Here is a 17,304-nt window from a genome sequence, read left to right as displayed (position 1 = left end):
AAGGTGTACATGTATACATGTAGACTAGTTTTTCTTTAAATTCATGCTTAAGCCTTTCAACCAGGACTTGTTTCTTTTAAATCAGGACTTGTTTCTAAGATGCATGTCTTCCAGAAGCAGGTAATATGTTATTTATTTATTTATTGGAGGGGGTGGGCAGGACTATTGGGGTCAAGTGACTTGCCCAAGGTCACATGGCTAGCAAGTGTTAAAAGTGTCTGAGGCCAAATTTGAACTCAGGTCCTTCTTACTCCAGTGCTGGTGCTCTATTCACTGTGCCACCTAGCCTCCCCTAATATATAATTTATAACAAATACTAGATATGGATTTATGTATTCAGCAGAGATGAATAGTAAGTTACCTGTATTTTCTGCAAACTTGTTGATACTTCAGCAATACTTTGAGGCACATCAAAACATTTGGCTGTAGTGATTTTTGCATTGACTAGCCACTGTTGGAAGTCCCTTAAGGCCTTTTGGAATCGTTGTTGTAAAATCTGTTCTTTATTTTGACAATCCTTAGATACTTGCAAACAAAGACTAAACATCATTCCAGAGAGCAAAATGAAAGGTAAAAATAAAGAAGGTTAAAATTATTCCTGGGAAATATATACTTTGAAAATGTATGATCACGCCCACTTCAAATTATTTGCCTTAAATTGAATCAGCAAGAGAATCTGTTTAATGCTAGAAGGACCCTTAGGAAAAAAAATCACAGAACTGTAGAAATGGCCCATCAAAGATGGAAGAAAAATTATAGAACATAAATAGTCTCATTTTATCAATGAAGAAACTGAAACCCAGAGGAGCATGGTGACTTTTCCAAGATCATACATCTAATCAATGACAAAGCTGAATTCGACAAAAACTGGCTCTCCTGAATTCTAGTCTGGAGCTCTTTCCACTGTGTCATCCTGCCTCCTAAACAGTTCAAATCCATTTTATATTAAATTTATGAATACAAAATAGTGAAATATATCTTTTTTGATGAATTAGTGGGAAACATCATAGAAACATTAAGTCAACCTTCCTTGACTATTCTACTCTACTATTTTTCTTTTTGTTAGGACCCATAGAAAATAAAGAAGTATAAACCATTATCACTAGAAAATAAGAACATAATTAAACCACTAAATAATTAAAAGGTAAATCTGTACAATATTGACTATAATTGAAAGGGTAGTTCAGAGAATGAGATACAGAAGTGAATAGTTGATCTGGTTTACTCAAATATATGCTTATACATATATAAATATGCTTACCTATTGTACTCTTTAATTAAACCAGAAACTTTTCCACTGTAAGTACTAAGGTCTCTAGAAAATCTACAAAGATCATTTAACTGAGATTTGAGCTCATCAGTCAAGGGTTCTGCTTTCCCCAGTGCATCCAATATTTCCTATTGAGGAAAAGAATAGTAACAGTCATTTTAATGGTATTATTTCCATCTTTAAAAATATACCCAGTTCATTTTCAGTTCTCTCTCTGTATTAAAGAGGGAAGAGGAAGAAAACATAAAGGGAGTAACTGAAAACCAATGATTAATCAAAATCAATAATCCAACACTCTCCTTGGCCATTACCCATGCTGGTGAGCACCAATAACATCATACTCATTTGAGACTTTCTCCTCCTCTTTCTCTCTCCTTTACTATGATCACTATGAGTAATAAAATAAGATTCAATGAGAAAGAGGAAGAAGGACAAAAAGTGTCCAGTACTCTAGGTGTATTATGACCACAGAATAAAGTTATGTTACACTAGGAGGCTTCTTACATTAAAAGATAAAGGAACTATTTAAATGTAAACAACCAGATCTCCAGAAGAAAAAAGAAAAAAGCAAACAACAATAAGTATAACAAAAAAAAAGAAATGACAACTCATAGTGTACGTCTATATGCACATTTAAGAATTTCCTATACACAAGTTGAATTAAGACAATCTTAGATGCTAGATTTTTATAGTCTTTATACCAAAAGGGCAGGACATATCTGTGATTTCACTAACATAAAGAATTTCTGGATGAGGAATCTCTCTCTCCCACTACAAGGCACCACTTTCCCTAAAACTTATTGTCTTAGAGAAGACTGTGCAATTGTATTGACAAATTAAATGACTTATACTAGGTCATACTATATATATTAGAAGCTAAGATGTGGATGCAGGAGTTTTTGGCTCCAGGCCAGTTCTCCAGCTATTGCAAAAAAGTTTCCCTCACATATACCAATAAAAACACAAACCTCTGTTTTGAGGGCAATAAATTATAGTTTTAAAATTATCTTATTTTTTTCCTCCTTTTCTCATTGGTAGATCAACTTAATGTAGCTATAATGTACAGTTATCCCTTTCACATCATGACTTTAACCATCACAGTTTCATTATATCGTGGGTTGGCATAAAAAATTTAAGGAGAATTTTTTGGGCGTTTTGCTGAAGTTGCAGACAACACACAAAGACCAGTAGGCAACACAGAGCCTGGGACCAAATTTTAAAATAAGGTACTATGAATGCCCCATAAAAGAAAAAAAAATTCAGCCTTCTCTGGTCCTAAGGAAGGGCCACAAAATTTACATGGATTTTCCAGATTATGGGGGGCACCACACCTCTAACCCCTGCAATGTGGAAGGGATAACTGTATTACATTTTGAAAAAAAATTTAAAGCAAAAGAGATCCTTTGATCATTATTAGTTTGGCTGTATATAAGTATAATATTATTGATCCCTATTGTTAACAAGTCTTTGGCTAGAGTCTAAAGAACTCAGGAGAGTTGATTTTTAAGAGGAAATTAATATTTGACAAAGCTATTTACTGGATAAATAGCTCTTTATTTAAACAGAAAATATCTAAGTTCCTTTTCACAAATATACAGTTTATAAACTAATTTTAAATGAACTTTTCCTTCACTCATGGTATGTAGATTTACTGCTAGAATATATATTATTATATGATAGAATATATGTTTATTGTGTCCAGCCCCACCATTATGGTAATGAGGAAAGTTAGGACCAGAGAAGTTATGGGATTTGGCTGAGGTCACATGGTTGTAAGTAGCAGAAATGGATTTCAAATCTGGGTCCTGACTCTAAACCCAAAACTCTATTACTACTGTAACAAAACACAGCTGTTTGCTGGAATAAGACATTATTAATTCATAAGAATTATGTATAGGGAGAAACTAAAAAAAATTTCCCAAATATATGACAGAATGCTTTAAAATGTGGTTTTATTATATTATTAATAAATGCTTATTGATGGACTGATTGAAGTATGTTTACATGGGAAATTAGGTAAACTAATTATATAATTTAAAAGTCATATATTATATGACATTGCTTTATAAGCTTAAAAGTCCTTTTATTCATAAGAATTATGGATGAAAGTAGACGTTATAGGCATAGCACATATGGAATATTACTTTATTTATACTTAATTTTTCAAGGTCTGGTTTGGTTTCAAAAAATGTCTAATTTTAAACTGCATTCCTCTTACATAACCTGATTAAGACCCCGACAATCTATATAGGAATAAATGCTCTAATTTTTTCAGGAAAAAAAAAATCAAAACATTTATTTCACATTCTCAAAACAGGATATGAGGAAATCACTCATGTCTGGAAAATAATTCAGGGTAGTAAATGCTACAGGCACTTTATTTAAAGGGGAGATCATAAGCAAAATAAAATTACACAAAAATCTGGGTTGTATTACTACGTATTGACTGATGATATCAATGGCAGGCAACACTGTGGTTTCATCATAAGAACACAGGACCTATTGGATTGAAATACTGAGGGCAATCATTTACCTTCTGTCACCTAAAGTTAACTTCCACTTCTTAGAATGCTTCAATTCCTTCAAGAGGCACAGGTTAAACACTGCCTTCTTCATGAAGCCTTCCCTGATTCCCCTGCTTGATAGGTGTTATTTGCCCTCTGTTCCAAACTACCTTGTATTTATTTTGCTTATATGTGTGTATGTATGTGCATGTGTGTGTGTGTGTGTTCTGCCCTGCCCCTAGTCTGCTACAGTGCTTGTCACATCTGAGGTACTTAAGATAATTTTGTTCATTGATTGAGGCTCAGTTTTCCTAATCTATGAAACAGAACTATTATATGAACTACCTACTTTACAAGCTTGCAGCAAAGAACTCTATAAATCTTAAGTTAAGGCTCCACAGTAAGCTATTAACAAACTATAAAGCATTTTAATAAAGTTTTTCATTTTACAAATATTGGGCCAGATTAGTCCTAAAATGCATCTCTACAGTAACGGTTTATTTATGGCATTACCAAATTGTATTCACTTTATTAAAATATTAACAGGAGCATTCATTCTGCAATTGTTAAAAGAGTCATCAGTAATGCAAGTATGCCTTTTAAAATGTGATGGCCAAGTTTTAGGAGAGTCTGTTATATATATATATATATATATATATATACACACACACACATACACACAGATACATACATATATATGAAGATATTATACATGTATATGTACACACATCTAAGTATATAAACACGTGTGTGTATGTATGAAGACAGTTTTACTTTACCAACCATTGTATAATAAGGGGGGCAGGAGCATTAGTCTCTTTCTCCTGAGGAAAGGAAAAGCTAGCAAAATTCTAGGATTAGTGTTACAGTTAGTCATAATTCCCAGGACATTTCTACACAAGTACATGAGAAATCCCATCTTTCCAAGATTCATTAAAAATTTATGGTAGCTCAAAATTTTGTATTCATTCTCCAATATAATACTTGCATCAACCCTCAGAGTAACACTGGGAGACACTATACAATATTTTAAGCATTTATATTTATTTTTAAATGGAAATCAGCAGTTATTGAAGCATGCATGTATATTAAATAAAACTCAAAGAATATGAACACATTGTATCCATGCATCAATGCGAAGAGCATAACACCAGTGAAATCATGGACACATTGCTTCATCAAAGCAAAAAATGTTCACTTTGTAGCAGAATTAAAGGCTGATAACCCATGCCAACATTCAAATGTTGACTCACTGAGAAGGAAACTTGGTATGACAAAAAATAAACTATTTTCCTAAGCAGAAATGAACTATATTGAGTTGAAGTGGAAACATGGTAATTATGTCTTTCAACTAATGTAGGACAGATGGCAGATAAAACGAACATAGGAATAAACCTTATATAAGTGGAAAGTTATTTAGAAATTTTATTTGAACTATTATATTCATACTTACAACTATGTTTTAGTCTAGGACTTGAAAGTATCAACAAAACCTATTCTATTAAACATATAACCCATTAAATACATACTACATAAGGAATCAAAAACTATACCAATCAAATTTAAACATATGCCAGAGGCAGAAAATGCTCGTTTCATTTTTAACTCTGACTTTTCAATATAAGGATACTTAATGGTTCTTTTAAAATGTAGTTAAAATGAACACTTATAACTTAGAAATTTGTTTTAAAATTGTCTTTCTGCCTACCAGCTTCCTTTAAAAAATAATTCAGACTCAGTTATTTCAGCTTGAAATGTCTTTATGTGAAAGCACACAGATGAAAGACTAGTTATCTCTGTATTCCTTTGTAGTTTTAAAGGTCAGTCTTTGTTATTGTACTGTCCATAAAGCATATCCACTCTATGTTACTTTCAGCAATAGTATCTGTATTAAAGCAATTAATTCTGAACGAGTAATGACAATTTAATTATGAGCAAATCCTTTAAAATGTTCATTCCAAGGTTAGATAGACTTTTCTTATCTTCCCAAAGAATGATGCTAGTTAATTGACTTAATAAATCTGATCAAATGTAACAGAAAGTAGATATTAAACCAAGTGATTTTTCCATGTTAAGAGTATATTAACATTGACCATTTATGGTATTACAATTTCCTCAGTCCTCTTTCTTTGAACTGATTGATAACCCTTAAGGCCCTTAAAATCGGAAAACCAAGAGCCACTTAAAAAAAAAAGCAACCAGAAGGAGTTACTTAGGAAGTCTCATTTAGTGGCCAGACAGTAAATGTTCTAGATGAATTAATACTCAACTGGAGAAGGAAGAGGAGAAGGAGGAGGAGATGTACTTATAACAACACTAATAATCTATATTTATGAAATTCTTTACGATTAACTATTTTCCACCAAAAATAAAATCAGAACTATGCCTTCCCACTCTGACAATATCTGAAGTAGATCTAACAGAAATGGAAACACAGAAGTTTCCTTAGGCTTCCTTATAAGGATAGCTATGATTCATAAGTACACTAAACTGCACATTTCAATCTCACAGAGTCTACTTAGTAGTAAAACAAAATGGAGAAAGGGAAGATTTGTAAAAGTTCATTTTTCAAAAATTAATTATCCCTTTTACTGTTTTCTGTTTTTCAATCCAGATGGCTAGTAAAGCAAAACAGGAGACAAACAGACAGACACACACACATAGACAAGGACACACACAGAGACACGGACACACACACGCATTCCCACATACAGTGAGGGAGAGAAAGAATGGGGATGAAATAGGATTTCTAGCAACAGAATAATTCAAATACAGTTGTCAAAAACCACACATAGGGCACTTAGCAGGGCAATCACTCTGCATTATCTCTAAAAGAATCCAGTTGTTCCTTCTATGTTGTAATTCAGTACTCTATCACTCTAAATTAAGTAGTCAATAACATGTGAGCACACACACACACACACACACACACAACACACCAGGAACTTATGACCATTAGTCTATTTATGCCTCTTCAGAGAGGCCATTTTTTTTTCCAGCATCTAAATGATCAAACATATTACAACCTCCTACCACGGGGGAAAAAGCAACTTGCTTTCATTTTCAATAAACTTTCCACATGGCATCTGATGCCTCTAAGAATAACTTCTTTTAATACAAAGTTCTTTTTATGACAATATATGAATGCCCCCAAAGTCTTAGTGCACTTTTGATTTTCAATAGTTTAAAACTCAAAGCATCTAAGTTTAAGACTTTAAACTACACCAAGACCTTTGGGACACTATATATAAACTCATTTGACTTGGCATCCAAATGTTTTGTTAACTCAAAGTCTAATATTTTAATTTCTCTGCTAGTAAATATCATTTGTAGCCTAGGAGAAATTAACTCTTTTGTAACATAACCAGCAAATGGAGAAACCTACTTTTTCTTGGTGCCAGCAGTCCACTATTTCTTGGTCTGTATTCTTCCCTTCCAAGAGAGCTATTTGCTGAGACCAGGTTTCCAGAAGAGTAGTGAAATGCTCCAGGGCCTGTTCCAGCTGGGCCACTTGGGCTGCGAACTCCTGCTCTGATAAGGCCATTTGGCTAACGAGATTCTCCAAGCAGTCCTGTGTTTGGAAAACGCTGTCTTCCCACTGCTTCCAGTCGGAGTGAAGGGCCTGCATCTCTGTGTCCATAAGTTCACACCCACTGGCAGCTGTGCTCTGTTTCACTGCAGGAGCCAGCAACTCCACTCTGTTTAGGCGGCTTGCACCAATCTGTCTGGAATCTATCAACTCCTGTAATGGAATATTGCCATGGTAACCAAGAAGGCTCTGATTCACTCTGGCTAAACGTTTCTAAATTGGTGCATGGAAGGACCCCCATCCTGCTAGGAACTTCTAGCAAGTGTATCATAGGGAATGGGAAGCATTTTATCCGCCCACCCACCCCACACCCCGCCCCCCCTTAAATTGTAGTAGGCGGAGATTGTCAACATTTGAGGGGAACTGTAACTTCAGGAAGTTTTGATATCCTGAAATAGACTAAGCAGGGACCCTGAAAACACAGCATTGTTAAAGTATCCAAACATGTTTTGATTGTGATTAAAATACTTTCCTTGTGGTATTCTGTCTGTAAACAAAGCTTCACCACTTTTTTTTTTCTAGGTTGAAGGGCATATAAACAGGAGTGGCAGAACCAGTGTTATGCACATGGTCTGAGATGCAGTCTCATCTCACTTCACAAGACAGCAACTCATATCGTATTTCACGATATTCCAGGAAAGCAAAGTCATACGCTGTCATGGCAAAGTCTTATATAGTGCAGGCAATAAAAGAAATAAGCAAATTTTTGAAGCAAACTTTTCCATTCAAGGCACCTTCTTTCTAAGTGAGCTCTTTTTTAAGAACCACAAAGATAAAAAATCAATAGAAATATTTGACTAAAAGTTTAATGTCATTAATTGGTCTGTATTTATTACTGCTTTTCTTTGTATAATTGTATGGCCATATAGAACTGTAGAATGTCAAAGCTGAAGAGGTGTTTTAGAGGTCTAGTCCATCCCTCCCCCCCATTAAAAAAAGAGAAGAGTGAGGCTTGGAGAGGACAATGTGATGTCTGTGGTCATGGCCAGCATTGTCTTCTAACTCCCAGGTTAGTGGTTATCTATATGTTCTATGTTGACTTCCTATAGACTTACTTTAAATACTAGGTCCTGTTATAATCCTTCCATTTTTTATTCATGATTTCCTAATTCACACACCAGACAACTCCACAGAGATGGAAAGGGACGGAATAACACATTAAAGGGGGCTGGACTATATGTATTTGCTTCTCTCAATACCCACCAAGAAAACTAGAGGCCCAAATGTTATTTTTGGGCATATTACATGGACAAAACCAAACAAAAAAGAGTTGATGAAGAAATAGATGATGTTTTTAAGACTTGGTTAGTATTACTGTTAGCTAAATTGTTTGAACTTTTGTTTTTAAAATGATTCTCAAGAGTAGAATCAATAAACTATTTGACTCAGAATCAGGCCTTGGGTTCAAATCTTGACTTAAATAATTACTAGTGGTATTACCCTGGGCAACCGCTGCTATAATGATAGCCATAAGACTTTTGTGAGGATTAAATAAGATACCATGTTTCCCCGATAATAAGACCTATCCCGAAAATAAACCCTCCCCTTACTGTGTAAGATTCCTCTAAAATAAGCCCTCCCCAGAAAATAAGCCCTATTGAGATTGCTACTATAGTGAAGGTGATCCCCTGCGCTGCACGCTACATTATGGTATCCTCTGTATGCACCCCCCCCCCCCGTGAAACGCACGCCGCGCTCTGAGCTGCATCTAATCAGAGCTGCAGCAGTGAGCGCGTCATCCTGTTCTTCCCCAGTGATTTGCTTGCTGGCGCCATTGAGAGCAGTGCCGCGGAGGAGAGCTGAGGCAGGACAACATAAAAACCCGGTATGTAAGCGGGAGTGAGGGGGCATGATGGAGGATAAAAAGGGCATGATGAAGGAAAAAAGAAGAACTCAGGGGGCATGATGGAGTGAAAAGAAGGACTGATGGTCATAATTTTATTATTCTGTCTGTTTTGACCCCCAGACATGAGTACAAAAAGGAAGAGCTATACTGTTGAGTATAAGAAAGCAATTTTAGAGGAGTCACATGTCATTGCTGTCAATGTTCATTAAAATAAGCCCTCCCCTGAAAATAAGCCCTCTGGTGTTTTTCTGTCCAAAAAAATTTAATAAGACAGTGTCTTATTATCGGGGAAACATGGTACTTTATCAAAAATATTTTGCATTCTAGCTCCTGACCTGGAGTTCTGGGTTCCTATGAACCAGGGGTGGGGAACCTGAGGCCTCAAGGTCACATTTGGACCTCTGGGTCCTCAAATGTGACCCTCTAACTGAATCCAAACTTCACAGAACAAATCCCCTTAATAAAAGGATTTGTTCCATAAACTTAGACTCAGTCCAAAGGTAGTACCCAAAGACCTAGAAGACCACATGTGGCCTTGAGGCCACAGGTTCCCTATCCCTTTACTCAGTTCATAGGAAAGCTTTCCATATGAACCAGACCCAAAATGTGATCATACCTTCTATCTCTTCCCTCCATGCCTGAGAATGATGATCAAACCAATACTACAATTCTTAGAAAACATATGCCTATCAATTTATTTATTTATTTTGCTTTTCTTTTCTTTTTTTTTGTAGGGGCAATTGGGACTAAGTGACTTGCCCAAGGTCACATGGCTAGTAAGTAAGTATGAAGTGTCTGAGGCCGTATTTGAACTCAGATCCTTCTGACTCCAGGGCCAGTGCTCTATTCACTATGCCACCTAGCCCCCCCATTGTCTATCAATTTAACTATGAATTCACTCAACATCTCTGCAACTTCCCAGAACAAAACAAACTTCCTTGGCTACTACTCTCCTATATATGTTACTCCTCTTCATTAGACTGCAAGTGCTTTGAGGGATGGGACTGTTATGCTTTTTAAAAATTGTACAACCCTTTGCTTAGCATTCTGCTTGGTACATAATGACACCTGAATAAATTGTTTTTTTTTTTTCTTTGCATTTTTTTGGTCATTCATCCAAACCACTTCTATACCCAAATGGGAAGAAAATTATTATTAAGATCAGGATTAGAATGAAAGTTATAAATTAACAGAAATAAACAATCATATGTCACCAAAACCAGGGATCTAAAAGTGGTACACATGCTAGAAATAAATTATATGCCACATATATTACTACTACATTTGACCATATAAAATGAATTAAATATGCCCTTTTCTAATAATACACAATAGGAACCTATTATGTCGTATTGTAGGATCTCAGATTTAGAGTTAAAGGAGACCTTTGAGGTGACTGAATCAACTTCTTTCATTTTATTATATTTTTTTATTTTTGGAGGGCAATTGGGGTTAAGTGACTTGCCCAAAGTCACATGGCTAGTTTTTGTGTTAAGTGTCTGAGGCTGGATTTGAACTCAGGTCCTCCTGACTCCAGGGCCGTTGCTCTATTCACTGCGGCACTTAGCCCCCATTCTGGCTGTGGTGGGATAAATTCTTTCATTTTAAAGGTGAGAGAAATGAGGCTTATAGCTTGTGAACTTCGGAGTCAGTATTTGAAACCTACACTTTCTGACTCCAAGGTAAATGCTCTCTCCATTATACCATACATACTACATTCTATTGCTAAAAAGTTATGAACAAATAGGTTTCCCAGTCAGTTTCTAACATATATCAAGTCTTTACCTTTCCCTACAATACTTTCATTAAGAAGTTACCCTGCCCTTCCTTTTATTGCAGCATGTACGGTAATAAGTTGGCAAACAGACATGGGATAGTTATATAAGTAAGTGGCATCATATATTCATGTTTCAGTTTTTTATGATCAATTTTCATTCATAAGTAATTTTCACAATGGGAGATCACAGGTTGTCAGCTTTCAAAATCTGCTTCCAAACAAATTACCCCCAGTACTCTAGGTTCTCACAGTGATGTTCTGCATCAAAGCACTACAATCCAGTTTTTGTATCTTCTCCACAATTGCCTTTTTTCTCCACTTCTAATGAAGCTGCACTTGACTAGGACTGGCCCTGGAGTCAGGAGGACCTGAGTTCAAATCTGGACTCAGACACTTAACACTTACTAGCCATGTGACCTTGGGCAAGTCACTTAACCCCAATTGCCCCTAAATAAATAAATAAATTGATAGACATATGCTTTCTAGGAATTGTAGTATTGGTTTGATTGTCATTCTCAGGCATGGAGGGAAGAGATAGAAGGTAAGATCACATTTTGGTTCTAGTTCATATAGAGAAATTTCCTATGAACTGGGTGAAGGGATAGGGAACCTGTGGCCTCAAGTCAAGAAATATAAAGGTTGAAAGGGATTCTGCTCCCTCATTTCACTATTATTTATAGTTTTAAAATGATATGTAGTTTACTAGGCTCCTACTTAAAGTGATTCCCTCCTCCTCTTTGAAATAGATTCATATTTCATTTTACAGTTTTCCATACTTAACTGAAGAACTATGAGTCCTGTGTTTGGGTTGGATGGTAGGTTGGGGCTGAGATGAAGGCTTCTTGTCTTCTTCCTTGAGGTATTATCCCAACAAAGAACATCTCGTGTGACTATCTCAACCATGATTTGAACTACTTGGTTTAAATAATGTGTATACATTTCTTTCCTTTACTTTTTTCCCAAATTGCAACCCAAACTCTTTCCATGTATTTTGCTGTTATAAGTTATTAGTTAAAGTATTTGGGAACAATTTCAGGCAATCTTTTTCAAAACTAGTGAAAATTATATTTAACAGTTAAGATGTGAGCATATTTTCAAAGGAATTTGTTAAAAGAGGGAGTTTTAAAGGAATGCATCCTTGGTTGCAATGGTTACAGTAACCATTCAGGGAATTTTCAATGCTTCTATGTTCTGAGTTGTAAGGCATAGTCATTTACATCCAAAACCTGACCTTGCCTGATTTTCAACCAAAGCCCTTTACTGCCTTGCCTCATTCATGTCCTCACAAAAAATCATGTGACAAAATCATTGATGAGTCCATCTTGGTTTAGCATTTCTTATAAAAATCCACTATTTCCATTTTCAAGGGGAAAAAGAAAAGGTCTATCTTTATCTATACCCTTTTTTCTACACCATATCTGTACCATTTTTTCAGTAGGTCAAAAGGTTTTAGAGGATCTCCAAGAACTTCACAATGTGAGACCTGTGGCAAATTCTGTCAAATGGTGTGTGTGTGTGTGTGTGTGTGTGTGTGTGTGTGTGTGAAAGACAGAGGAAAACACTGATGCCCCTGCAAGGGATTATCCTTTATATGATATCTCACTGATGGCTACTATAGCAAAACCAGACATCTACAGTGACATTAATAGTTTACTATTCACCTGCACTTATTAGATTACCTAACAAAGAGTTTTGTTTCACTGTGCTAGGAAACGGTATCTGGATTTCTCAGACAACCCAAGTGGATTTCTTTTCCCAGCCTTTCACAACATAGTTTTCCAACAAACACTGTGGCATACTGGAACATAAAGGAACAATGTTGTGTTTTGTTCACACATGTAATGTCTTTTTAATTCCTCCTTTCCCCTGCATACTCATTAGTAATCTGACACTGGGAAAAGTATTATTTCAATTGGATAAGTGCAATGTGATTTAAAAAAAAATGGAAATCTATCTTCTTGTAAAACTTGCTTTAAAAATGTACCCTTCATCTTAAGCATGTTTTATTCAAGGAATACAGACCTTAATTTTCGATAATTTTTTCTGGGTGGCAGATGAATCTCCTGATGCATCTGACCAGCGGTGAAGTTCTTCCTTTGCTGAATGGAGCCAATCTGTAAATTCATGAACTGCATCCATGTACATCAGATGGTCCTTTACAATTTCTTCTACTTTCCTCATTTTCTCCTGGCAACGAAAGAGAAAGTTGCTCAGAATAATAGCTTGTTGCTGGGATTAAAGAATTAGAAAAATAGATTATGCTGCATCTATATTTTCCAACATATTCCATTAAACTTTACAGTTTGATCTAAGAAAAATTTCTGCAAGTATCTCGAATATCTCAAGATAAAGCATGCAAATGGAAAAAATCTAAAGAAGAGACCTTATCTTTCTTTCTCTATATTCAGCTCCCACATACCAAAAGTTGGATAACATTTTCTAACAAGCAATAACAAGATTGACTAAAAAGATATATTTAATAGAAGTTGATTGATATATGATGAAGAGAGAAATATATAGTTGAAAATATAGTGGAAATACCAATAGACTTGGAATCAAGAAGCCATAAGTGAAACTCCTAGGTCTCATATATGAATATAATATATTATATATACATAACCTATGTGAGTACAGGCAAGTCACTTAACCTGTTATGGCCTCAGGAACTCAATAAGAATCTAAGTTACTGATAAACTTTCCATCTAAAGCAGAGGAGGGATTTTGTATATCACAAGTTCTCCATAGCAATTAAATCATAGGTATAGCTAGAATTCAGTAGTGCAATTAGGTTGAAACCAAACATAGATGACCTTAAATGCCAGGCTGAGGAATTTGTAGTTTATCACAAAGGTAAGAGGTATCCTTAAAATTTAGGGGTCAAGAGAAGTGACACAGTGTAATGGTAATGGTAATTTAAAGATCTTCCCTGCCCCTTGATAGGCTTAAGTGAATTTGAGGATCTTCCCTGATTTGAAAATATACTTTACCCCCTAATAATTGGCTGAATGTGGTCACATGGAGCCTGTGGTGGGCGGCTTGTTTTTCAGGAACACCCACACCTTGTTACTTTGTGATTGGGCAGTGGTTCACAAAGGTTGTGATGTTCTCTGATCCTGGAGAAGGGCATATATACTCTAAGGTGAGGTTTTGCTTTGGGGCTAATTTATGGGAGGAATTGTGTGATTTGGCCAGATGAGACTCTGGGCAGCCATTGAGCCCCCAATTTTGAAAACCCAGATGTTGGTGCTTCTCCTTCTGGTAACTAACACTGTAAGTATGTAATGGTCAGACAGCTAGAAGCCTGTAGGGGGACCAAGTGACCAATCTGAAGGGTAATCACCCTTGCTTTAACCTGCTTGCATCTGTATTGAGGTCTAGGGTGGAGGTCCTGGGGTGCATGACCAGTTTGCCAGAACGTGTGGAGGCTTCAGAGAGGGCACCCAACTAATACCTTCAGCAGCTGAGAAAACTCCAGTAATTGGGACAAAGCTCCCCTGTCTGGTAGCAGAGTCCTACTGTGGCAAAAAGCTCAAAAGTCAAGTAATTGAGTAGCAACATGAGTAGGCAAAGGAAGCCAAGCAAACACAGCAATCCAACTTTACACTCCTATTTTGGGGACAAAAAGGATCAAAGCATGGAACAGGAGGAAAACAGTGAAATCAGAACTCCTGCACCAAAAGCTTCCAAGAAAAATATGAGCTGGTTATAGGCCATAGAGGGCCTTAAGAAGGATTTTGAAAACCAAATAAGAGAAGTGGAGGAAAAATTGGGAAGAGAAATGAGAAAGATGCAAGAAAATTATGAAATGAGAGTCAACAACCTGACTGAAGAAAATAACACCTTAAACAATAAACTAACTCAAATGGCAAAAGAGGCTCACAAAGGCAATGAGGAGAAGAATGCCTTAAAAAGCTGAATTTGCCAGATAGAAAATGAATCTCAAAAACTCACTGAAGAGAATCATTCCTTCAGAATTGGATTGGAGCAAATGGAAACTCACGACTTTATGAGAAATCAAGATGCTGTTAAACAGATCCAAACATGAAAAAATAGAAGGCAATGTGAAATATCTCATTGGGAAAACCACTGATCTGGAAAATAGATCCAGAAGAGATAATTTAAAAATTATTGGACTACTTGAAAGCCATGATCAAAAAAAAAGAACCTAGAAATCATCCTTCAGGAAATTTTCAAGGAAAATTGCCCTGATCTTCTGGAAACAGAGGGCAAAATAGAAGTTGAAAGAATCCACTGATCACCTCCTGAAAAAGATCCCAAAAAGTAAACTCCTAGGAATATTATAGCCAGGTTCCTGAATTCCCAGATCAAGGAGAAAATATTACAAGCAGCCACGAAGAAACAATTCGAATATTGTGGAACCACAATCAGGATAACACAGGATCTAGCAGCTTCTACACTGAGGGATTGAAGGGCTTGGAATATGATATTCCAAAGGTCAAAGGAGCAGGGGTTAAAACCAAGAATCACCTACCCATCAAAACTGAGCATCATGTTTCAGGGGAAAATATGGTCATTCAATGGAATAGACGACTTTCAAGCATTTTTGATGAAAAAAAAAACAGAATTGAATAGAAAATTTTACATTCAGATAGAAGCAGCATGAGAATGTAAACAGGGAAAAGAAATCATAAGGAACTTATCAAAGTTGAACTATTTACATTCCTACATGGAAAAACAATAATTGTAACTTATGAAACTTTTCTAAGTATGAGAATAATTGAAAAGAATAGAAATATATATGTGTGTGTATACATATATATGTCTATATAGTAGGGTATATGGGTGTATGAATACATATATGAGTGTGTGTACATGTGTGTACAGGTATACATGGATAGAGGGCACAGGACCAATTGAATAGGAAGGGATGATACTTAAAAGGTGAACTTAAGAGGTGAGAGAGGAATATAATGAGAGGAGATGGGGAAAGACAGAATGGGGTAAACTATCTCATAGAAAAGGTAAGGGAAAATGGTTACAATGGAGGGGAAACACAGGAAGGCAAAAGGGAATGGGTCAACCTTATTCTCATTGAATTTGGCTTAGGGAGGGAATGACATACACACTAAATAGGGTACCTCACCCTACAGGAGAGTAGGGGGGAAGGGGATGGAGGGGAGGGCAAGTTGGGGGGGATGGAAGTTGGAAGCACACACTTTTGAAAAGGGACAGGGTCAAAGTAGAGAATAAAACAAGTGGGAGGTGAGATAGGATAGAGGGAAATATAGTCAGTCTTTCACAATATATATACTATGGAAATGTTTTGTGTAGCTACATGAATATAACCTATATTGAATTGCTTATCTTCCCAGTAAGGGTGGGTGATGAGGGATGAAGGGAAAGAATCTGGAATTCAAAGTTTAAAATCAAATGTTTAATATATATAATATACAATTATTAATATATTTTATGTGTAACTTTTCAATAATATATACAGGCACTGGGGCATAGAGATCCACTGTGCCCTACTGGAAAGTCAGAGTGGGTATGGGAGAAGATATAGGAGAGAGCAAATTGGAGGAGGGGATATCCAGTGGGATCACTATTTTGGGATGGTGGGTAGGGGAAAAACAGGGAGAAAATTTTTAACTCAAAATCTTGCAGAAATGAATGATGTAAACTAGAAGATAATAAAGCATTTGATAAAAAAAAAAAGAAACATTATTTGGCAATTCTATACAGGCTTGCCTGGAAAGGATTATGATTAGAATCTGGGAAACCAATTCAGAGGATGATACAATAGTACAGCTAAGATGCTACTGGGATCTGAAGTAGGGTAGTGGCTATATGAATTCCTTATTTTCTTTTGATAAAACTCTGTCAACCTTCTTTAATTTGTCTGACCAAGAGAAATGTTGAGCCATCTTTATGTGACTGTAACCTTATTATATCTTCTGGTTTTGTTTATAACCAGCATGTAATTTTTTATATTATTTCATTTTCTTATGGTATGTAAACTCACTGGTTATTGGAAGGGAAGGAAAGGAGAGAATAAGCTTTTACATAGCAGTTATTATGTGCCAGGCACTGTGTTAATAAGCACATTGGACTAGGGAGAGTATCAATAGTTGTTTATAAATCTTCTTAAAACTGCATAATTCATTATACCTTCTGCCTTCTTTCACACCAAACTGCCACTCTCATGGCACAGGTCAGCACAGGTGTAATCACTCCAGGTCTCTGTTCAAGAAACTACAGGGGGCCCATATGGTCATTTTACAAACTCTTCTTTTTTTGTCTTTTAAACTCTCAACAATCCAGCTCTAAATATCCTTCTAGACTGATTACTCTCCCCAT

The 17,304-nt window shown here is 36.0% G+C and overlaps 1 protein-coding gene across 9 annotated transcripts in view; it reads right to left on the bottom strand.

Moving 5' to 3' along the window:
* Positions 1-17,304, bottom strand: part of SYNE1 (spectrin repeat containing nuclear envelope protein 1) — a 575,153-nt gene that overhangs the window by 267,918 nt on the left and 289,931 nt on the right. For all 9 annotated transcript variants that reach the window (XM_069069647.1, XM_069069646.1, XM_069069648.1 and 6 more), the window contains 4 exons: positions 13,009-13,173; positions 7,160-7,516; positions 1,262-1,398; positions 362-539 (listed from right to left, as the gene is read on the bottom strand). In XM_069069647.1, the coding sequence (XP_068925748.1) occupies positions 362-539; positions 1,262-1,398; positions 7,160-7,516; positions 13,009-13,173 (837 nt within the window). The remainder of the gene's footprint in view (positions 1-361; positions 540-1,261; positions 1,399-7,159; positions 7,517-13,008; positions 13,174-17,304) is intronic.

This window comes from Petaurus breviceps, unplaced genomic scaffold (assembly GCF_028583685.1).
Source record: "Petaurus breviceps papuanus isolate PSGF00001 unplaced genomic scaffold, PetGlider_PUasm1.0 90784, whole genome shotgun sequence".
In the NCBI taxonomy this organism is placed as follows: domain Eukaryota; kingdom Metazoa; phylum Chordata; class Mammalia; order Diprotodontia; family Petauridae; genus Petaurus; species Petaurus breviceps.
This window is presented reverse-complemented; position numbering and strand designations above follow the sequence as displayed.